Source organism: Balaenoptera borealis, assembly GCF_965194805.1.
Source record: "Balaenoptera borealis genome assembly, chromosome: 4".
NCBI classification, from domain to species: Eukaryota; Metazoa; Chordata; class Mammalia; order Artiodactyla; family Balaenopteridae; genus Balaenoptera; species Balaenoptera borealis.
This window is the reverse complement of record NC_138861.1, coordinates 19,568,748-19,592,658: the sequence shown is the minus strand read 5'-3', so window position 1 is coordinate 19,592,658 and position 23,911 is coordinate 19,568,748. Positions and strand designations below refer to the sequence as shown.

Below are 23,911 nucleotides of genomic sequence, written 5' to 3'. Positions count from 1 at the left end.
CCCTTACTAATTAACCCAGGCCTTGCATAGGTGGTTCCTACTGGATGCCTGTCTCATACTGGGATTTCTAAATTGATTGGTTAGGACTGGTTTATGAGCTCCATGCAAGGCTCGGGATTCAGAAACCAGTACTAAGATATCAATTTGTAAGCTACAGATGAAACTAACTCCATAACAGACAACAACAAAGAAAAACCAAGAAGCGTAAAAAGAAAATTTTCTAATTAGAGACACTACTAGTGGTATACATTTTGGGATTTCAAAATGAAATTATAAAAGGAACGAAATAAATGTCTAAAGTTTAAAAATATGCCAAGAGCAGAAAAATTCAAATGAAAACAACTCCGTAGTTGGATATGTTAACTATATTATAATATGTAAATGTTCTTTCCAGCTTCAAATTGTTGAAATAACAAAAGGTCAGAAAGTAAGGATTCTTGTAGTATCAACCCAAGAATATGGGATTTCACTTTGCTGGTTCTACCAGATGAAACATTTCTTCTTCCAACATAGTTTCTTAAATTACCCGGCTTTAGAACTGGAAGGGATATTTAAAAGACAAGATCTAGTTCAAGTCTTTCACTTTAAAGATGATGAAATCTAGGCACATGGGTAACAATTTTTGCTCAAGAGTACATAAAAAATGGTTGAGTCAGGACTTGATCCAAGGTCTCCTGACTCTTAGTCCAGTACTTTACCCCTACACAGAAAATTAAGTCATTGATTTTGTGATAGAAAGGGAAATCCTAACCCCATGTAAATACAGGAATGAAAATTATTTGAGCAATTTACTATAGGTCAACTTAAAAGAATGAACATCTATGAGATTATGTATCTAGTTCATCTCTTCACTAGGTTCTGCCTCTTCCTTAAATTTCTAAGATCCTAGGAGTCATCTTTGTTGATGGGACCAGGTGTGGTCACAAAACTCCCTGGAAATTGAGAATCTAGACCAAAGAAATTGTGTTGATTCAGGCTCTTTCTGGCCTAGGAATATGTGACCTGGGGAAATAGTAATCATAATTTCAACCAAATGAACAGCAATCAAAAGAAAGCCAGTCTGCAGCAAGAGAAATGAAGATGCACAGAAAGAAGCAGAGAAGAGAAATGGAGAAGTTCTTGTGGAGGTCTAGTGCCTAGCTCCAGTTCCTTCCTGAGGCCAATTTGCCTCTGCTTTGGGATTCCATGATACGTCCCTGTATATTTATAAATAAATCTCTGGCCAAAAGCCAGCTCAAGTGAGATACTGCAACCAAACACTCCCAAATAATTCTATAGCCTTTGCAATACAAAGTAAAGTACACTTCAAGCAACCCTTTATCTGTGTAAGGTGACATGCACCAAAGCAAACCCATCTTTTTTCTCATTAGCCGTAATATATTTACTTTGATCTATTAATATTTTCTCATCCAATCCTCTTTGTAATGCTTTGAGACAAACATTAGCAATTTCACAATTTGCTCTAAAATCCTGGAACAGAGAAAATCTAATTAACCCACAGGAGTTGAACCAATGACAGTGACATAGCACAGTTATTCAACCTACTGGCTAACAGAGAGAAGCATGTGTAATTGATACACACATGAAACATATACACATGGAAGAGGAAAACCATAAAAGTAGAAGGTGCCAATATTTTTCCATGTCTATTCATGGGAGATATTGTTTTGACTTAAAGCCATTAAATTTTCTTTAAGTAAATATATATCTAGAGTAGAGAGTAAAGAGCATTCATTCAGGTTATGATACTGTTTGATTCCCCAACATTAGTCTTCTCCCAGATGATGAAACTAAGCCTAACAGCAGTTTTTAACATTTTCCCTTGCAATTGTTATTGGCTTAGAAATGAGCATGTGATTTGAGTTGGCCTAATTAGCTTACAATCGCCCATGAGTTTAAATGGGTTATATCTGGCTTTGTTTGTTTTTCAGGACTACCTCACCCTGGGTGAGATGACATTTTTTTTTTCTGGAACTGCAAATCTAGTAATCAAATTCAAACCAGTTTCTTCTCTCTCCCTCTTCCTTCTTCCCTCTCCCCATCTCTCAATCTCATGTGAACAAGGAAGCATGTAGTACCAATCAGGGACTGTAATCAAAAGGAGAAACAGCCCTTGAAGAATTCAAGTGACTGCAGAGCAGACAACAAGATAAAATCGGGGTTCTTACTAACATCACTGAACCACTAAGTCAACCAACTCCAGAGCCAGTCCTGCCCCTGGAAATCTGATTAAAGCCATAATGATTTTACAAAGCTAGTTTGAGTCAGAGATTTCTATCATTTTCTGCCAAAAATGTCTTAAATAATTTAAACCCCACTTAGTCTACTCAAAATAACCCAACTTTCTTTTGATTTCTCAAAAGCCAACTGACTTGTCTGAACTCTGAATTCTAATTTGAGTTTCATAAATGGACCTACTGATCAGCAAGGAATGCATTTCTGACAGGCCCTGTATATCTCCTATTATAAATTAACTAATTGGCATTACAGTGTGCAGTCACCTATGAGTTTAATTTTATGCCTTTTTTCTCAGAACTACCTTCTCTTAGACGAAGAAAGTTCATATTTTTTAGAACTTTAAAATTACTAAGAGAATCAAGGGCCAGAGGTTTATGACATGCTGTATGAATATATTAATCTGTATTCCAAAATATACTTTAAAAAGATGAATCACATAAACTTAAAATGTAAGAGTAATCATCTCCAGAAATACACAAATCACTTATTTTCTCAGTAATTTTTACTACCTTCTAATTATTCTATCCCACCACCACCCCTACCCCCAATCAAGAAAAAAATGCAACAGTTAATATGCTTTCAAAAAACACATTGACCTCAGAGAGTAACTCTACTGTCTTAACCCAAACCGTCTCAGATTAGAAGTATCTTTCTCTTTATTCAATAGCCTTACTGTAACATTATGAGAAAAACTGCAGCAGTGCAGAGCAACAGTGGTCTGGGGCTGGGAGAGCTCCCCCATTCCTCCTGGGGAGTGTCCCAATCTCCCCTTGGGAAAAGAATCAGAGGGAATCAACCACACATGCGCATCTTGTTAGCCAGATTCACTGCCCTCAGACAAGGTCACCCTTTCATGGCAAAACTGCTTTCACCACCAGCAAATGCTCTGTCATTTGGTTGTTATTACTTTAGTATCTGAATTTAGTATCTCTCACTGGCATAAAATTAAACTATCTTTATAAAATCATCACCTCAGCCCTGCTTGCTCTGTAAAACCCCTCTGGGAAAACAAAAGTCTCTTAACAACATGGGTCATTGAATTTCTAATCCACTTAACAGATGACATTGGAAACACAGGTGAACACAATTAAAATCAACTAGTAAGATATTTGCTAAACTTGAAACAATTTAATTTACTAGATTTACTGCAGAAACTGTCTTTTTTCTATTGTGCTCCAGCTCTCCCAAATACTGTCCTTTATTGTTTCAGTTCAACTTCCAGGAATCTGCTCTTATTCCACCCACCGCTTTTCCAATTCATCAGCATGAGTCCTCCCTTTTTTTTTTTGGCTGCGCTGGGCCTTCATTGCTGTGTGCAGATTTTCTCTAGTTGCGGCGAGCGGGGGCTACTCTTTGTTGCGGTCCACGGGATTTTCATTGCGGTGACTTCTCTTGCGGAGCACGGGCTCTAGGCACGTGGGCTTCAGTAGTTGCAGCATGCAGGCTCAGTAATTGTGTCACGTGGGCCCCAGAGCACACAGGCTTCAGTAGTTGTGGTGCACGGGCTTAGCTGCCCCGCGACATGTGGGATCTTCCCAGACCAGGGATGGAACCCATGTCTCCTGCATTGGCCGGTGGATTCCTAACCACTGGACCACCAGGGAAGTCTTGATTCCTCCCTTTCAAGCCAGGTTTTAAATTATTATATTCATGGATACATATTTCTATAGGTTTCATATGTCAGTCCTGTTTCTCTGATTAGATTGAAGACAGGGTGGTTCTCTTTTCCCTAATGCATAAGCCAAGTACACAGTACTGTAACCAGAAATGGGGTCCAGCTGCTCGCCGCTCAAAAGCCAATAAAGAGGCAAGGTTGATGGAAAGGAAAGTTTGCTTTAGTTTGGATCCTGGCAACTGGGGCGGGGGGCAGGGGGGGCCAACTGCCTACCCCCAGTGACAACCAGTGGGCAAGAGCTTTTATAGATGGAGGGAGGGGGCTACCTGCAGAAACAGCACAGCCAGCTCTGACAATCATCTTGAAATTGGTCAGCAGTGGTCTGACCAGCATCACCTTGATTGTTTTAAGTACAGTTAATCTTCAGTTCCAGGGTCGGTTTGTTCCCATTTCTTTGAGGCCAATTCTCAGGATTGTGGCAGCTTATGTCATGGTTACAGTCTGGTCATCATGTAGTTAACGTCTTCCACCTGGTGGAGGTTTCAGTATGGATAAGACAGCTCACAGGATATGGCTCAGAACATTACCTATAACCCTTGAGGAGAAACTAAATGTCCTTAACTATGCTTAATGACTAAACTATTATTATTTAGTCTTGTTGGACTGTTTTTCTTTGTTTCTGCATTTTCTCACTTCTCTGATTAAACTTATTCTTTGGCTAAAGCTTTTCCACAGAAAAAGGTAGGCAGAGGACATGGGGGGCAAGCACCATAGGGTCCTGCTCCATTTCAGTACCACACAGCACACTATACCTCAAAAAGTTAATCTGCTATCTGTGAATATTTGAATAATTTCAAATTCAAATTAGTTAATAATTTTTAAATAGTTTGTAAGGCACTGCAGGGACACAAGATGAGTAAGGAGGAGAGTCAAGAAAAGAACTCAGTGTTTCAGATTACAAGGCAGAATAAGATGGATGATGTAAAAAACATAATTTCTCTGGATGCTCAAAAGAAGGAAAATAATGGAAGGATGGAAGAATCAGGAGAGGCTTCACTTGGAAGAAGATTTCTGAGATGAGCCCTGAATGAAAAGTAGTAATTTCACCTGTGGAAGTGGAGGTATAGGAAACAAAATTAACAAAGGCAGGTAAAAGGATAGTATAAGAGAGAGTTTAGTGACAGCTGAATTTTCCAGATTTGTTGAAACCTAACACACCAGTAGTGAAGGAGTGAAATACTAGCAAGCAAAATGTATGGAGAGATAGATTAAAAATCCTTGAGTTCCAGTATAACAAATTCATACCTAATTTGACAGGTTTGTTATGGAAACATTGAAGATTTTTGAATAGGAAAGTATATGACTTTAACTTCCCTTTGGAAATCTATTCTGGAAAAAAAGAGACCAGAAGGGCAATGAGGAAGTTATGAGAGAAATACCATTTAAGAAACAGTGAGGACTCAACCAGGCATAATTTCACCCCTCAGAGGAGAGCTGGCAATGCCTGGAGACTCTTTTGATGGTCACCACTGGAGGGGGGAGTGTGACTGGCCACGGATGCTGCCAAACATCCTACGATACACAGAACGGCCCCTCCAGCAGAGACTTATCCAGTTTAAAATATCAGCTGTTCTAAGGTTGAGAAACTGTAATTAAGACAAATTAATTTACAGAAAAGTTTACATAGCACAATTTTTTAAAAAAATAAAGTTTTCTACTTTAAAAAAAAAAACAGTGAGGAATACCATTTCACACCTTCTAGTATGGCTATAATGAAATAACAAAAAAAGGAAAATAGCAAGTGTTGATGAAGAGTAGAGAAAATGGAAGCCTCATACATTGCTAGTAAAAAAGTAAAATGGTACAACCATGTAGAAAAGTTTGGCAGTTCCTCAAAAGTTAAACAAAGAATTATCACAATTTAGCAATTTCATTCCTAGTTATATATTCAAAAGAATTGAAAAGATATGTTTTCTACACACAAACTTGCACATGAATATTCACAGCAGCATTATTCATAATAGCCAAAAAGCGAAAAAAAAAAATTCATTAACTGAAAAAATATAAACGAATTGTGGTATATCCATGCAATATAATATTACTTGGCAATAAAAAGGAATGACGTACTGATGCATGTTATAATATGGATGAACCTTGAAAATGTTATAAGTGAAAACATAAAAGGCCATACACTGCATGATTCCATTTAAGTAAAATTTCCAGTATAGGCAAATCCACAGAGACAGAAAGTGGATTAGTGGTTGCCAGAAGGTAGGCAAAGGGAGAAATTGGGAAGTATGGGGTTTCTTTTTGGGGTGAGAGAAATATTCTGAAATTAACATTGGTGCTGATTGCATAATATTGTGAATATATTTAACAGTCACTAAACTGTACACTTTAAAATGGTCAAAATAGTGAATTTTATGCTAAGTGAATTTATCTCAATTTTTTAAAAAACCAAAAAAGAAGTAGTGAAGAAAAGAACTACAATGGTGGTCATGTGACTAGAAAAACAAATGAGGGAAATTTTAAGGAATTACAATCTATTTGTTTTTACAACTAACATATTTCATCAGAACTAAGACACCATCAATTTTAAGATACACCATAGGGGCTTCCCGGGTGGCACAGTGGTTGGGAATCCACCTGCCAATGCAGGGAACATGGGTTCAAGCCCTGGTCCAGGAAGATCCCACATGCTGCAGAGCAACTAAGCCCGTGCGCCACAACTACTGAGCCTGCGCTCTAGAGCCCGCAAGCCACAACTACTGAAGCCCACACGCCTAGAGCCCATGCTCCGCAACAAGAGAAGCCACCGCAATGAGAAGCCCGCTTGCCACAACTAGAGAAAGCCCGTGTGCAGCAACCAAGACACAACGCAGCCAAAAATAAATAAAAAATAAAATAAAATAAATTTAAAAACTTTTTTCAATTAAAAAAATGATACACCATAATTTTATATACCACTAAGAAAGAAAAATACTGCCAATTAAATAAACTATAATATCCCAAAGATGGCAAGAAGCAACTGATATCAGAGATTTTAACTTGTAAAAAAAGTGCTTTAGAATCAAAGAAATGTGTAATTGGATATAGGAAATAAAGGAAACATGCAGTTAAAAACAAGATGATCTAGGGCTTCCTTGGTGGCGCAGTGGTTGAGAATCTGCCTGCCAATGCAGGGGACACGGGTTCAAGCCCTGGTCTGGGAAGATCCCACACGCCGCAGAGCAACTAGGCCCGTGAGCCACAACTACTGAGCCTGCGCGCCTGGAGCCTGTGCCCTGCAACAAGAGAGGCCGCGACAGTGAAAGGCCCACGCACCGCGATGAAGAGCGGCCCCCGCTCGCCACAACTAGAGAAAGCCCTCTCACAGAAACGAAGACCCAACACAGCCATAAATAAATAAATAAATAAATAAATGTTGAAAAAAAAAAAAAAAGATGATCTAGTTTGTGCAGAAACACAATGAATTCAGTTTGAACCACCATGGGTCCCAAATATGTTGTTTGGGTATTTATATTGAGATTAATGAATTATTATTTAAAATACTGTATATACTAATTCAATGGGTGGGAAATTATACTTTTAAACATATATAACATTGGGAATTTTAAGAACAACAAGCCTGAAAATCAACAGTCAGAAAAGGTAAAGCCATTCTCATGGAAAGAATCCATGACATTATTGTTAGCATTAGGAGACACCCTCACATTCAAAAGCCCAGGGTTCCACCATTCTGAAATCTCTTCTCCAGCTTCCTCTCAAAACACTTCTTAGCAGGTTGTTTATGAAAGAAAATAAAAGACAGTCCCTATCTTTAAAGAAGCTCATCAAAACGCAGCACAGAAAGAAAGGCAGAAAGAAAGGCATATACCAAGCATTCAGAAGAACATTAATGCGTATTGTTTCCAAGGTAAATACTCAATTTGATCATCATTTATTAAGCACTTAGTATCTTTCAGGACTATGAAGTGCTCTCTGCAGGATACAAAATGTAAGTAAATACAATCATTATTGTAAGGAGGCTGGAGGTTGGAGCAAGGGTGTCAATAAAGGACACAAATAATAGATATGAGACAATAAGTTTTGCTTCATGTAGCTATCTATGTGTGAGGAATAAGGGGATGGGAACACAGTGAGTGCTGTGGGGATTCAAAGACGGAAAAGATCATCCTGGATAGAAGAGCTGGAAATGGCAAGATAGGTATCAGGAAATGGACCTTAAGAATATGTTAGTTTAGTAGGCAGAACTGGCAGCAGTAGGTGTTCTAATCAGGGGAAACAGTTTAAATAAAGCATGGAGGCAGGAAGGCACACAGTGCATTGGAGAAAGGTCTATCTTAGGTTGATATGAGACCACAAATAGGGAAACCTGGAAGATAAGGTTTGAAACACAGGTTGGGTTGTAGATAAATGGTCTTGAATGCCAGAGTGAGCTCAGAAGGGGTTAGAGAGTTCTTAATGGTTTTAGACTAAGAGAATAATACAATAAGAACTGTTAAGAATACTAATCTAACAACATTTTGAAACACTGACTGGCAGAGGGAGCTCTGCAAATAGGAAAATTAGTAAAAAGGCTATTGTGAGTGTTAGCAAGTAGTAAGAAGGTGATTACACTTATCTACAGTGTAATAATAAAAACAGAAGGAAGGAAATGAAAGGCACATGGCAGGTAGAATACACAAAGCTTGTAAACAATGCAGAAAGCAAGGTAAAGGGAGGTTTCAGAACAATAAAAAAAGAATGGAGATGCTAGTGTCAAAACAGGGAAGTCCAAGAAAGGAGTGTGGAGCTGTGAAGGAAGGTGAGGTTGTTCTGTGGACGTGAACACTATTAAAATAGAAACATCCAGGAGCAAATGGAAACTCCTGCCTAAAGTTTGGATTAAAGGGAAAGAAATCATAAAAATATGATAAGAAAGCCTAGAAAATCAAACGCTAGATGGAAATTTTTTAAAGGTCATTTTTAAAAAAATTAGGCCACTAACAACTTTCCAAAAAAGTTTCAATTAAAAGATAGAGGTGGAAACCAGACAAGTAAAGAAGTGAAATGTGGGTAGTGAGAAAGTGGAAACAGAGTATAAATCGTACTTCTAAAAAGTGTAATAGAACAACCTAAATATTAAATAATAAAATATTAGTTAAAGTCTGGAGGAGATAACAGAATACTATGGCTTTTTACCAACAAGATCAGAAGTATTTCAATATTTTAACAATTGGCATCACCTTAATAGGGTATATTAGCTGCATAAAAGCCCTGAATTTTCCCTAAGGAAAAGCACAAGTACAACAGGATACATGAAAAGACTTTTTATGCAATTCTGATTCATCACAAAACAGAAAATGGATGAAAAAAAATGTGGTCAATTCATACAATGGAATACTCTATGGTAATGAAAATAAACAAAGTACAGCTACAGGCAATGTCGATGACTCTCACAAAAATAGAGTTGAGAGGAAAAAAAGACATGAAAGAACACATACACTATGACTCCATTTGTATAAAGCTTTTAATCACTAAAACTAAACTATATTGTGTAGAGAAGCATAAATCATAAAAGAAATGCAAGGAAATTATTATTAGGATTGTGAAAGAGAAGGATGGATATAGGAGGGATTCTGGGTCAGTGGAAATGTTCTTCACTTTATAATTATTTGTTAATTTATCTAATAGGTTTAATGACCTTTTCTCTGTTATCTTATATTTTGCAATAAAAAAAGTAAAAAACAAGTAAACAGAAATCCCCAAATAGCAGTTGGAAGCAATGAGGGTTTGCAGCTGAAATATGACACCACAAATGATGATGTGGAGAGAGATGGGCAAAGTTGCAGATTATGGCAACAAAAAAGGAGAGAAAATAATTGGAGAATAGAAGAGCAGAAATGGTATTTATTCAAAGACAATTCTACACAGGACACGGAGCACCCTGGATAGAAGAATAACTTCTTAAATCAGAAAGAAACTTCCAAGGTAAGTTTCCCAAAGAAAATGGGCACCAAGGGCAAAGTAAGCAAATATACTGTTTCTTTGTTCAATTCTTGTTTTGTGTGTGTGTGTCTTTATACATTTGCTAAAAGAAGCGTCCTTGGGAATTACTCTCAGAAAGCAGCAGTTTAAAGTTGATCAAAAGCTAAGTCCCCATCAACAGATGTATGGATAAAGAAGATGTGGTATATATATACTCATATAGGTACTTCCCTGGTGGTGCAGTGGTTAAGAATCCACCTGCCAATGCAGGGGACACGGGTTCGAGCCCTGGTCCGGGAAGATCCCACATGCCTCAGAAGAACTAAGCCCATGCGCCACAACTACTGAGCCTGTGCTCTAGAGCCCATGAGCCACAACTACTGAAGCCCGCGTGCCTAGAGCCCGTGCTCCGCAACAAGAGAAGCCACCGCAATGAGAAGCCCGCGCACCACAACAAAGAGGAGCTCCCGCTCGCCGCAACTAGAGAAAGCCTGCACACATCAACGAAGACCCAATGCAGCCAAAAATAAATAAATAAATTTTAAAATATATATATATATACACACATATACATACACACTCACAACAAAATATTACTCAGTCATAAAGAAGAATGAAATCTTGCCATTTGTGACAACATCGGTAGACCTAGAGGGTATTAAGTGAAATAAGTCATACAGAGAAAGACAAATATTGTATGATTTCACTTATACGTGGACTCTAAAAAGCAAAAACAGATGAACAAACATAACAAAATGAAACAAAATCATAGATACAGAGAACAAACAGGTGATTGCCCAGGGGGTGGTGGTGGGGAGTTGGGAAGATGAGAGAAATAAGTGAGGGAAATTAAGGGATACAAACTACCAGTTATAAAATAAACAAGTCACAAGTATGAAATGTAAAGCGTAGGGAATATAGTCAATAATTATTTAGTATCTTTGTATGGTGACAGATGATAACTAGACTTTTCATGATGAGCATTTGAAATGTATGGAATTAGCGAATCACTATGTTGTGTGCCAGAAACTAACATAGTGCTGTAGGCCAATTATACTTCAAAAACAAACGAACTCATAGAAAAAGAGACTGGGTTTGTAGTTACCAGAGGCGGGAGGGTGGGGCAGGGAGGAACTGCATGAAGTTAGTCATAAGGTACAAACTTCCAGTTATAAGACAAATAAGTAGTAGGGATGTAATGTACAGCATGGTAAATACAACCAACACTGCTGTTTGTTATATATGAAAGTTGTTAAGAGAGTAAATCCTGAGTTCTCATCACAAGGAAAAACATTTTTTTTCTATTTCTTTAATTTTATGTCTATATGAAATGATGGATGTTCACTAAACTTATTGTGGTAATCATTTCATGATGTATTTAAGTCAAATCATTATTCTATACACCCCTTAAACTTATATAGGGCTGTATATCAATTATATCTTAATAAAACTAGAAGACAAAATAAAGATGATGAAAAGGATATTAGTGACCCTCATGCTAGTTATTTACTCTAGGAAATAACTGTGAATTTGCCAAAATGCTTACTACAAAGGTGGTCAATTAAATATTATTTATAATGGCCAAAAAAAGAGAGATTTGAGTAACTGTGCCATAATCATAAAATAAAATTTGTATTCATTAGAAATAATGTTAGAGAATATGGAAAATATTCATTGTATATTAATAAGTAGAAAAAAGTAGATTATAAAATATTACATACAATATGGTCCCATGTGAAAAAAACTCAAATGATCTACCTCAAAATCCTAAAGTGGGGGATAAAATTACAGATGGGTTTTCTTTCTTTTTTCATATTTTCATTTTGAAACTTTCCATAATTAACACATGTTGCATTTATAAGACATGATATTTAAAATACAATTCAAAATTGCATAACACGTATCAAAAAATATGTATTCATATGAAAAAAGACTGGGAAAATCACACCAAAAGTAAAAATAGTAGCATTAGAATGGAGTATAGGTTTGTGTCTTTCCACTTTCCTTCAATGTTACTTACATTTAAAATTAAAAATATAATTTTAAGTGGTTAAAATTTTTTAAATCTGGGGATTATAAAATTTTTAATGCTTAATTTCTTTTCATACATCTTTACCCAAATTCTTTCAAAGGGACAAAATTTTTATTTAACGTATATTCTACTGATAAATTTAGTAATTATGTAAGCCTCACTTCTCAAACTTTTATGTGCATATGAATCACATGGGGATCTTGTTCAAATGCAGATTTTTATTCAGTGGATTTTGGACAGGGCTTATGGCTCTAGCAAATTCTCAGGTGATGTCAATAACTGCTGGTGGCAGGGAGGTCCACATTTTGAGCAGCGAAGATGTAAAACACATCTGCTCTAGCAATAAGGATTCAGGTAATGCAGAGCTGATAACAAATCGTTCTATCAACAAACGCATATTGGCCATCTACCCTGCCCAAATCCTATAAATTTATCCTCTTTATTCTGGAGAGAAAAAAATCAAGGCTTTATAATAGGGTAAACTTTAATACACCTGTTCTTTTCGAAAATTAAAAGTGCAATGACTACAATGTAGAATTTGACTTATTTTCAATTAAGATCCCTTGTCTTTAGAATAATATAATTATATATAACATCCAGCCACAAGCTCCAAAACTCTCTTTCATGAAATAATAGTATCAACATGTTCTTTCATTTTTTTTCCATGATATTCTTTCTTTCTCTCTCCCTCTCTCTTCCTCCCTCCTATCCTTTCCCCCTCTCCCTCTTTCTCAAGTTATTAAATGCAAAGCAGCTATTGCCTGGAAAGCAAACAAGCCCCTCAGCGTTGAAGAGGTTGAGGGAGCTACCCTCAAGGCTCATGAAGTTCGAATTCAGGTGTGTGTGGACTTTCCCAGGGCGGGACAAGTCTCTTTTAATTTATAGGTTCTCACCCCACCCCTTGTTTTTTCCCTGCCGTTTATTTGTTGAAGAAACAGTCATTTGGCCTACAGAATTTTCTTCACTCTAGATTTTTCTGATTACACTCTTGTAATCTGGTTTAACATGTTTCTCCATCACTGTATATCCTCTAAACTAGTATTTTTGATCTAAATGCTTGATCTGATTCAGGTTTTATGTTTTTGTAGGAATATTGCTAAAATAGTGTATATATGTCAGTGCTACTCTCTCACTTTGATCTATTTTAAAAAGAAACCAATAAACCCATTAAAATGTGTGGGCTTCAGTTTTTGTTCTCATAACACCAAAGGGAAAAGGAAGACAAGAGAATGATTTTCACTTGGGTTTGTTCGTTATGAGCTTAATATCTAATGGCCTTCAAGTGTTTCTGCAGATTTAGCCAGTGATTCATCCATTTTCATGTTGGCAAATTTCCCCCATTTAGCTATGTCATTTAGTTTTATGACAGGCAGTCTTTATTTACATGGTCCTGCCCCCACCTCACTCTGTCCCTTTTTCACAAAGTGGGACCAGGGACTCCTGGTGGTCCAGTGGTTAAGACTCTGTGCTCCCCATGCAGGGGGCATGCGTTCTATCCCTGATCAGGGAACTAAGATCCCGCATGCAGCACAGCGTTGTCAAGAAAAAAAAAAAAAAAAAAGTGGGACCAGCTGCTTGAGAAGTTAATTTACAATTTTCTTGCCTGCACATCACACCTGGTTCTACATGTGCCATCTTTGGCCTAAGAGGTGTCGGTCTTTCTGCTGTAATCAGTTATAAAGCAGCAGGAGCTTCCAGAATCATAGTTATTGACATCAAAAGTGAGAAGTTTACAAAGGCCAGAGCCCTTGGAGCCACCGACTGCCTCGATCCTAAAGACCTAGATAAACCCATTCAGGAGATCATCGTTGAAATGACCAATGGAGGTGTGGATTTTGCCTTTGAGTGTGTAGGTGGAGCTAAAATCATGGTATGTATATTTTTTATAATAGGATATAATAAATATTGCTTATTAACATTAACATTTATAATATGTGCATATTAATATATTAAATTTTAATATTTATATACGTGTATAAATTATGTTTAAGAATAGTTATTAATACTATATTAGATATCATTATATGTTACATACATATAATTAATTTTTACTTATTAATAAATATTAATAATTACTATTTAATATTAATGTGTGTTAATATTTGTTTATTCTTTCACATGAAATTCAGCAAAAAATTAAGAGAAAACTTAGAAATAAAAACTTTCAAAGAATTGTGCCTATGAGAAGTGAGGAAAAAAAATAGAAAAGACAGATTTAGAGGAGGGAATAGACAGGGTGAATGGAGTCACCCCTAACAGCCAGAGGTATCCACTCTCATCTTAAAGTAGAGCAAGGAGAGGTTAGCAACCTACAAACAAGCCAGTTCTGTCCATCAGATCTCAATAATCAGGCTGCAGAATTAGGTCCAAACTATATATGTGAAATTTTCAATTAAAAAAATCAACAAGCTGCAAAATTAAAAACTCAATCTTTTTTTCCTAAACACTACAATTTTGCATCATTCAGATTTCTTCTCCTCTCAGGACAGGAAAGGCGGGCCCTTCTGAGTGCAGGGCCCTGGGCAACTGCACTGGTTGCAGGCCCACATAGCCAGTCCTGTCCGTTCTGCTCCAGGAAATGGGGTAAAGAGGCAACTGCACAGGCAACACAGGGAGAAGTTAGCCTCCAGAGCACGCAGCCTTAGTCTCCAGCAAATATTCACCTAATGCATCTTTGCTCAAAGCCACTAAGTAGAGTTTTGTTTTGTTTTTTTAACAAGATGACCAAAGAATTCATCAACTAACTTTTCTGCTTCTTAGTTCATTAGTGAGAGCTGTGAAGTAGTTATGACACTATTCCCTTTTATTTACCCCTTCACTCAGCCTGGCTCCTACAACTCTCCTCTAGAGAGGGTACAAAGAATGAAATTCTGTACTTCAACCTCCCAGGAGCAGGCTTTGGCAATTTTCCCCTCGGTTCTTACCTGACACAACATGATACGACAAAAGAGAATGGAGACCGGGAAGGCTGCCATTCCTGGGTCCTTCCTCTTAGAGTGGTTTCATTATAATAGTGCAACTGCTTAAAAGAGGATCTGGCAGGTAATAAGCACTCGATAAATGTTAGCTATTACTGACGTTCGTGCAGTGAGGACGCCTCGTACTGTACCACTCGACTGCATCCAAAGCTTCAGGCCTCGCTTTTTCAATTGTCCTTGGCACCTGCGGCCTGCAATGTGCCACATCCATTCCTCCACTTCCCACAGCTCATATGTTTCACAAACATTGAAATTCAGCCCACTTATTTTTCTAGTATAGAGATTCTCAAAACTGGCTATATACTTCAGAAGTACCTGGGGAGTTGTTGTTGTTTTCCAGTATCAGTGCATTGACCCATACCCAGGATATTCTCATGTATTGGTTCTCAAGCTGAGAACCACTGATCCAAAACTTGGCAGGTTCTATTATTAACTTATTTATTACACCAAGAAGTGTATTTTAAATTATGGAATAGAATTACACTAGAGAACCCAAATAAAAAGAGATGGGTTTATTTAATCACAAAAAGATGGGCTAACTACCCTTCCACCAAAAGTTTCCATAACTAGGGAAAGCTTTATTTCTACGTTGTGGAGGAGATTCCAGTAATGGGAATGAACTTAATTTCAATGACTGCTAATGCTCTAAAGCAGTCTAAAGAACCCAACAGAACAGTTAGAAACTTACAGTAATGGAGAATTTTATAAGATTTTGAGAATTAAAAATAATTCTCATCAAAAGTTATCAGAGGCTACTAAATAAAACCCTGTATTTGCATATAATACCCATTTAACTAAGTTATAATTATGGAGGTTAATTCCCTGCTTGGATCAAAGCTCAGAAATGTAGAGAAGGGCAATAGGAAAAACATTAAATTAAAAAAAAAAAAAAAAAAACCAGGAGTAATGTAGGCAGCTACCTTAAGGTCACAAGCAGTGCCTGTGCTCTTTACTTCTCTCTGTGGATCTCTCTGTACAATATACATTAAGCAAAAATACTTCTGCCATATAAGAAGTATAGAAACTAGAAGAGTTATGATTTAGAAATGTTAGAAATTCTCAAAACTATAAATACATATTCAAATAAAGATTTCAAAACACATTCTAAAAGTTCTAGGTCATTGCATTATCCATCCCTAGTAAGACAGACAGAGAGAAGAGGGAAAGAATTTACTATACTTCAGATTGCTTCTTTCATATAATGATCAGTGATGAACAGGAATGGTATTCCTATTGGGACTTCTGTAGAAGTAAAATTTGCCTCAACAGGTGAGAACCAAGTTGACCACTGGCTATGATAAACGATATGGGATGTTTATATTTTTCTTGTATAATATTAGTCTCAAAAGATTTTAAATGTTCAACTATAACATAGGGCTTCTATGTGGAATGGCCATCCACAAGTTTATATCTTTCTTAAACTTATTTACATTTTCAATCTTGGCATTTTTATATTAACTCCAAACCTGCAGTAGGTTAAGATAATATTTTCTCTTTCTCTCATGCAAAGATCAATGCAAATCCCCTGGGCCCCTGTCTTCCATGTGGTGACTCAGCAATCAAGGAAGTTCAAATTTGTGGCTTTACAATCGCAACATGAGGTCCTCTTGGTTGTTAGAGCAGAAGGGACAGCTGGCGGGTTGTACACTGGCTTTTCTATTTTGGCTAGGAAATGGCACACGTCACTCCTGCCCATAGCCCAGAACTAGTCATATGACTCTACTTAACTGCAAAAGAGCTAAAAAATATAGGGAAGCAGATGTAATGTTTGATGAGCAGCAGCCACTGTTATTTTCTGTTTAACCGTTTTGCCTTCTGTTTTAAATAGCATTTCTTTTAAATTATCCTACATTGAGATCTACTAAGTTTACAGTATATGCCTCATTTTTAGACTCTAGTGAATACTTATTCACCCTCTGTTCGTGACTTAATTTTGATCCTATGTCCCTGGAATTGCAAATATCTTCATATATACCATTGAACCTGGTCAAAAACTTGTTGACTAGAGTTTATAATATCTTCTATAGATCTTTCTTTACCTTCATGTATGTATATTTTTCTTGATATACAATGAGATATATTCTAGGTTCGGGATAAGTGTGGTATTAAACAGAGTAAAATATGTTTTTTTCTTTTCAATATCTTTTTTGATGACATTCAAAATTTTATTGGATGTTCTATCCGAAACAGAACACTGGTGCCTCAAGTCTAAATCTACAATATTACAACCTCATTAGCTGGAATCCCATTATCTTGTATGCAGAGTTGTGTAAATTTTCCCTAAAGTACTGTACAAACCCACATTGGAGTTCACGTTCTACTTTTCTACTTACTCAGCTAATCTTTTTGTTTGACCTTCCAGAGAGCAGCCCTTGACAGCATAACAGTAGGTTGGGGAGTATGTACATCATTGGAGTAAACATTGGTGACAACGGATTGAGTGTTTCTGCAGTGGAGCTAATAATGGGCCGTACTCTAAATGGAACAAGCTTTGGTGGTCAGTTTTTTTTTCTTTTAATTTTCTTCATAGTAGTACTCAAATTATCATAATTAGGATTATTGAAAGGAAAGGAAAATAATTTATTTTTTAAATATTGAGTGCCTAGAACATATCTGAAGACTACATGAAAGCTATTTATTCTATTAGTTACTTGAAAGTAAACAGAGTTTCTTTATAGAAGGATAACTATAATTTGCAAATTGAAATTCAATTTGCATTAAAACGGACCAACATGGGGGAACAAAAGGTAGATGGTGATCAAATTGAGATACTTCCTTATCTAGAAACAGAAAATAATCTTGAATTTTTCTTTTGAAGAAAAAAAATTTAATACATAAAAGTACAAAACATTAAAGATGGCAAGGGGATAACCTATTTGAAGCAATCCAAATCTGACCTAGTAATTTCATTCATTTGACCAACACTGGTTAAACTACCTTTTCATGTCAAGCACCATGTCTTTATTTGGCATTTTGGCCAATTACAGGTTGGAAAGGTATCGATTCTGTCCAAAAGCTGGCTGCTGACTACAAGAATAAGAAATTCGATCTGGATGCATTGGTGTCCCATACCCTTGCCTTTGACAAAGTTAATGAGGCATTTGACCTAATGTACCAAGGAAAAAGGTAAATTACCAAAGAGATGAGTGAGCAGTTTGAAAAACCTTTATGATGATTCTATTTTCATTTGATGTTGAAAACTAACCAGTGTGTCTTTTCTGACACTTTCCACATCATCAGAAGTACTCAATGTCCTTAAAAGATTAAACAGTGGCCATTTGCAAAAAAGAAAACTTCCTACTCTATTTCCATAATGTACATGGACATACACTGTTCCAACATAGAGTGGTGATATAAACTGACACATATTTTCCCCTTCACAAACAATTGTTAACTCAGTTGGGGCTGCTCCATAGAAAGAGAGGTTTCTAGAGTATAATGTCAGGTTCAATATAGTACAATATGGCCCTGAGTCTGGAATCATTGTGGTCTGCAACTGACACAGAATGCCCACTCCAGGCCCTTCATTATCAGACTCAGGTGAAAACCATGAAGATGTGAGCAGTGAGTGGCAGGTAACAGATACTTAAAGGGTGCCCCAACTGTCTCATTCTCTTGCTTTGTCATGGTTGTCTTATAAGTGATTCAAGTCTACAATTTTAGCTACATTGTGCGCACTTGGCATAGACCCTGAGAACTGATTTATAAAAATGTCCCAATCAGGGGATCCCTGGTAATTGGGGAGTGGGTAAGACTAGGATCAATGATTTTGGTTAAAATAATCAACCACACTGTTGGTCAGTAGAAGCAAAGGACAAAAACACCAGGAACAGTGTTACACAGAGGAGATGCAAAAAGGCAACAAAAAGAAGTGAAAGGGGGAAAGTATATAGTTAAATGACAGGAGTTCAAAGCAGAGAATAAATGTTGCAAAAGAAGAAAATAGATCCATGGTGTGAGGACCTAGGATACTTCCTGGGAAAGAAATCTGAGAAAATATCTCTACTGATATGAACTCCCTAATTTGCAAAAGTGTTACCTGCAACATATCAAAAAGAGGTTCAAAAAAAAGAAAAGAACAATTAAGAAAATGGTAATAGGAACATACATATCGATAATTACCTTAAATGTAAATGGATTAAATGCTCCCACCAAAAGATATAGACTGGCTGAATGGATACAAAAACAAGACCCGTAAATATGCTGTCTACAAGAGACCCACTTCAGACCTAGGGACACATACAGACTGAAAGTGAGGGGATGGAAAAAGATATTCCATGCATATGGGAATCAAAACAAAGCTGGAGTAGCAATTCTCATATCAGACAAAATAGACTTTAAAATAAAGACTATTACAAGAGACAAAGAAGGACACTACATAATGATCAAGGGAGCAATCCAAGAAGAAGATATAACAATTCTAAATATTTATGTACCCAACATAGGAGCACCTCAATACATAAGGCAAATGCTAACAGCCATAACAGGAGACATTGACAGTAACACAACCATAGCAGGGGACTTTAACACCCCAATTCCACCAATGGACAGATCATCCAAAATGAAAATAAATAAGGAAACACAAGCTTTAAATGATACATTAAACAAGATGGACTTAACTGATATTTATAGGACATTCCATCCGAAAAAACCAGAATACACTTTCTCCTCAAGTGCTCAGGGAACAGTCTCCAGGATAGATCATATCTTGGGTCACAAATCAACCCTTGGTAAATTTAAGAAAATTGAAATTGTATCAAGTATCTTTTCTGACCACAATGCTATGAGACTAGATATCAATTACAGGAAAAAAGCTGTAAAAAACACAAACACATGGAGGCTAAACAATACACTACTTAATAACCAAGAGATCACTGAAGAAATCAAAGAGGAAATCAAAAAATACCTAAAAACAAATGACAATGAAAATACAACGACCCAAAACCTATCAGATGTAGCAAAAGCAGTTCTAAGAGGCAAGTTTATTGCAATACAATCCTACCTCAAGAAACAAGAAACATCTCAAATAAAAAACCTAACCTCATACGTAAAGCAATTAGAGAAAGAAGAACAAAACAACCCCAAGTTGGCAGAAGGAAAGAAATCATAAAGATCAGATCAGAAATAAATGAAAAAGAAATGAAGGAAATGATTGCAAAGGTCAATAAAACTAAAAGCTGGTTCTTGGAGAAGATAAACAAAATTGATAAACCATTAGCCAGACTCATCAAGAAAAAAGGGAAAAGACTCAAATCAATAGAATTAGAAATGAAAAAGGAGAAGTAACAACTGACACTGAAGAAATACAAAGGATCATGAGAGATTACTACAAGCAACTCTATGCCAATAAAAAGGACAACCTGAAAGAAATGGACAAATTTTTAGAAAAGCACAACCTTCTGAGACTAAACCAGGAAGAAATAGAAAATATAAACAGACCAATCACAAGCACTGAAATTGAGACTGTGATTTAAAATCTTCCAACAAACAAAAGCCCAGGACCAGATGGCTTCACAGGCGAATTCTATCAAACATTTAGAGAAGAGCTAACACCTATCCTTCTCAAACTCTTTCAAAATATAGCAGAGACAGGAACACTCCCAAACTCATTCTATGAGCCCACCATCACTCTGATACCCAAACCAGACAAAGATGTCACAAAAGAAGAAAACTACAGACCAATATCACTGATGAACATAGATGCAAAAATCCTCAACAAAATACTAGCAAACAGAATCCAACAGCACATTAAAAGGATCATACACCATGATCAAGTGGGGTTTATCCCAGGAATGCAAGGATTCTTCAATATATGCAAATCAATCAATGTGATACACCATATTAACAAATTGAAGGATAAAACCATATGATCATCTCAATAGATGCAGAGAAAGCTTTTGACAAAATTCAACACCCATTTATGATACAAACCCTCTAGAAAGTAGGCATAGAGGGAACTTACCTCAACATAATAAAGGCCATATATGACAAACCCACAGCCAACATCGTTCTCAATGGTGAAAAACTGAAACCATTTCCTCTAAGATCAGGAACAAGAAAAGGTTGTCCACTCTCACCACTATTATTCAACATAGTTTTGGAAGTTTTAGCCTCAGCAATCAGAGAAGAAAAAGAAATAAAAGGAATCCAAATCAGAAAAGAAGAAGTAAAGCTGTCACTGTTTGCAGATGACATGATACTATACATAGAGAATCCTAAAGATGCTACCAGAAAACTACTAGAGCTAATCAATGAATTTAGTAAAGTTGCAGGATACAATATTAATGCACAGAAATCTCTTGTATTCCTATACACTAATGAGGAAAAATCTGAAAGAGAAATTAAGGAAACACTCTCATTTACCATTGCAACAAAAAGAATAAAATACCTAGGAATAAACTTACCTAAGGAGACAAAAGACCTGTATGCAGAAAACTATAAGACACTGATGAAAGAAATTAAAGATGATACAAACAGATGGAGAGATATACTATGTTCTTGGATTGGAAGAATCAACATTGTGAAAATGACTCTACTACCCAAAGCAATCTACAGATTCAATGCAATTCCTATCAAACTACCACTGGCATTTTTCACAGAACTATAACAAAAAATTTCACAATTTGTATGGAATCACAGAAGACCAGGAATAGCCAAAGCAATCCTGAGAAGGAAAAATGGAGCTGAAGGAATCAGGCTCCCGGACTTCAGTCTATACTACAAAGCTATAGTAATCAAGACGGTATGGTACTGACAGAAAAACAGAAATATAGATCAATAGAACAGGATAGAAAGCCCAGAGATAAACCCATGCACATATGGCCACCTAATTTACGACAAAATAGGCAAGAATATACAATGGAGAAAAGATAGCCTCTTCAATAAGTGGTGCTGGGAAAACTGGACAGCTAAAAGAACGAAATTAGAACACTCCCTAATGCCATACACAAAAATAAACTCAAAATGGATTAAAGACCTAAATGTAAGGCCAGACACTATAAAACTCTTAGAGGAAAACAAAGGCAGAACACTCTATGACATAAATCACAGAAAGATCCTTTTTGAACCACCTCCTAGAGGAATGGAAATAAAAACAAAAATAAACAAATGGGACCTAATGAAACTTCAAAGCTTTTGCACAGCAAAGAAAACCATAAACAAGACGAAAAGACAGCCCTCAGAATGGGAGAAAATATTTGCAAATGAAGCAACTGACAAAGGATTAATCTCCAAAATTTACAAGCAGCTCATGCAGCTCAATAACAAAAAAACAAACAACCCAATCCAAAAATGGGCAGAATACCTAAACAGACATTTCTCCAAAGAGGATATACAGATTGCCAACAAACACATGAAAGAATGCTCAACATCACTAATCATTAGAGAGATGCAAATCAAAACTACAATGAGGTATCACCTCACACCAGTCAGAATGGCCATCATCAAAATATCTACAAACAATAAATGCTGGAGAGGGTGTGGAGAAAAGGGAACCCTCTTGCACTGTTGGTGGGAATGTAAATGGATACAGCCACTATGGAGAACAGTATGGAGGTTGCTTAAAAAACTAAAAACAGAACTACCATACGACCCAGCGATCCCACTACTGGGCATATACCTTGAGAAAACCATAATTCAAAAAGAGTCACGTACCACAATGTTCACTGAGGCTCTATTTACAATAGCCAGGACATGGAAGCAACCTAAATGCCCATCGACAGATGAATGGATAAAGAAGATGTGGCACATATATACAATGGAATATTACTCAGCCATAAAAAGAAACAAAATTGAGTTATTTGTAGTGAGGTGGATGGACCTAGAGTCTGTCATACAGAGTGAAGTAAGTCAGAAAGAGAAAAACAAATACCGTAAGCTAACACATATATATGGAATCTAAAAAAAAAAAAAAGGTTCTGAAGAACCTAGGGGCAGGAAAGGAATAAAGACACAGACGTGGAGAATGGACTTGAGGACACGGGGAAGGGGAAGGGGAAGCTGGGCCGAAGTGAGAGAGTGTCATGGACTTATATATACTACCAAATGTAAAATAGATAGCTAGTGGGATGCAGCCCCATAGCACAGGGAGATCAGCTCGGTGCTTTGTGACCACCTAGAGGGGTGGGATAAGGAGGGTGGGAGAGAGACACAAGAGGGAGAAGATATGGGGATATATGTATATGTATAGCTGATTCACTTTGTTATAAAGCAGAAACTAACACACCATTGTAAAGCAATTATAGTCCAATAAGGATGTTAAAAAAAAAAAAAAAGAAGTAAAGAAATGATCCCCGTTCAGTGTGGTGAGGATGATTTTCTTTGCAGTTCAGGAGCAGACTCCGTGTTTTTTCAGATAGCTTAACAGAAAGGGAATGTGTGAAGGAGAAATTGAATCCCTTGCATGAATTTCTGCAAACAGAAATAAAGAATCAGCTGTGTGACTTTATATAAATTACATAAAGAAGAATTATCAGTGGAGGGCTACCTGGCTAAAATCAAATCCCTTTAAATAAAGATTTATCCTTGGAGAACAGACCTCAGGCTTTCAGTTGGGAAGTGAATGGATGTCTAGAAAACAAGTGGTAAGGACCGCAGAGTGGGAATGGCAGAGGAAAACAAGTCTCCCAAAACCATTTCTAAACTTTGCATACCCAGAAGAAGCAAGTCTGATGGAGAAACAAAGTCTGAAGTCTCATCTAGGCCCAGGATTATAAGGCAAACTACCAGTCAGACCACCATCACATCTCATTTCGCAAGGAAACCTGAGGAAGAACTTGAAAGACCGAAATTGGATGATTCTATCAATGAAGAAGAAAAAGACTAGGAGGAAAAGAGACATAAAGTCACATCCACAGAACCAGTTGCTAGACCACTCCCTGCAGAAGAACCAGAAAGAGTAAAACCATAAACACACACGGAGGAAGAAGAACAAAGAGATGAAAAAGAAGAGATTCAGAGGTCAAACTAAAGAACAAGCACCTAAACAGAAATCTAAGGAGCCAGGCAGAACAAGGAGTGCAAGATAAAATTCAGGATAAAGGAGATAATAAAGATGAAAAGAGGAACAGAAGACAACCC

The 23,911-nt window shown here is 36.8% G+C and overlaps 1 protein-coding gene and 1 pseudogene across 2 annotated transcripts in view; both read left to right on the top strand.

Annotated features, from left to right (window-relative positions):
- The window catches only part of LOC309628576 (riboflavin kinase pseudogene), a 215,942-nt pseudogene that overhangs the window by 31,978 nt on the left and 160,053 nt on the right, over positions 1-23,911 (top strand). The gene's annotated exons all lie outside the window — the stretch shown is intronic.
- The window catches only part of LOC309628510 (all-trans-retinol dehydrogenase [NAD(+)] ADH4-like), a 54,896-nt gene that overhangs the window by 17,690 nt on the left and 13,295 nt on the right, over positions 1-23,911 (top strand). The window contains 4 exon segments of the mRNA XM_082391604.1: positions 13,439-13,725; positions 17,196-17,238; positions 17,241-17,330; positions 17,821-17,959. Coding sequence (XP_082247730.1) covers positions 13,439-13,725; positions 17,196-17,238; positions 17,241-17,330; positions 17,821-17,959 — 559 coding nt within the window.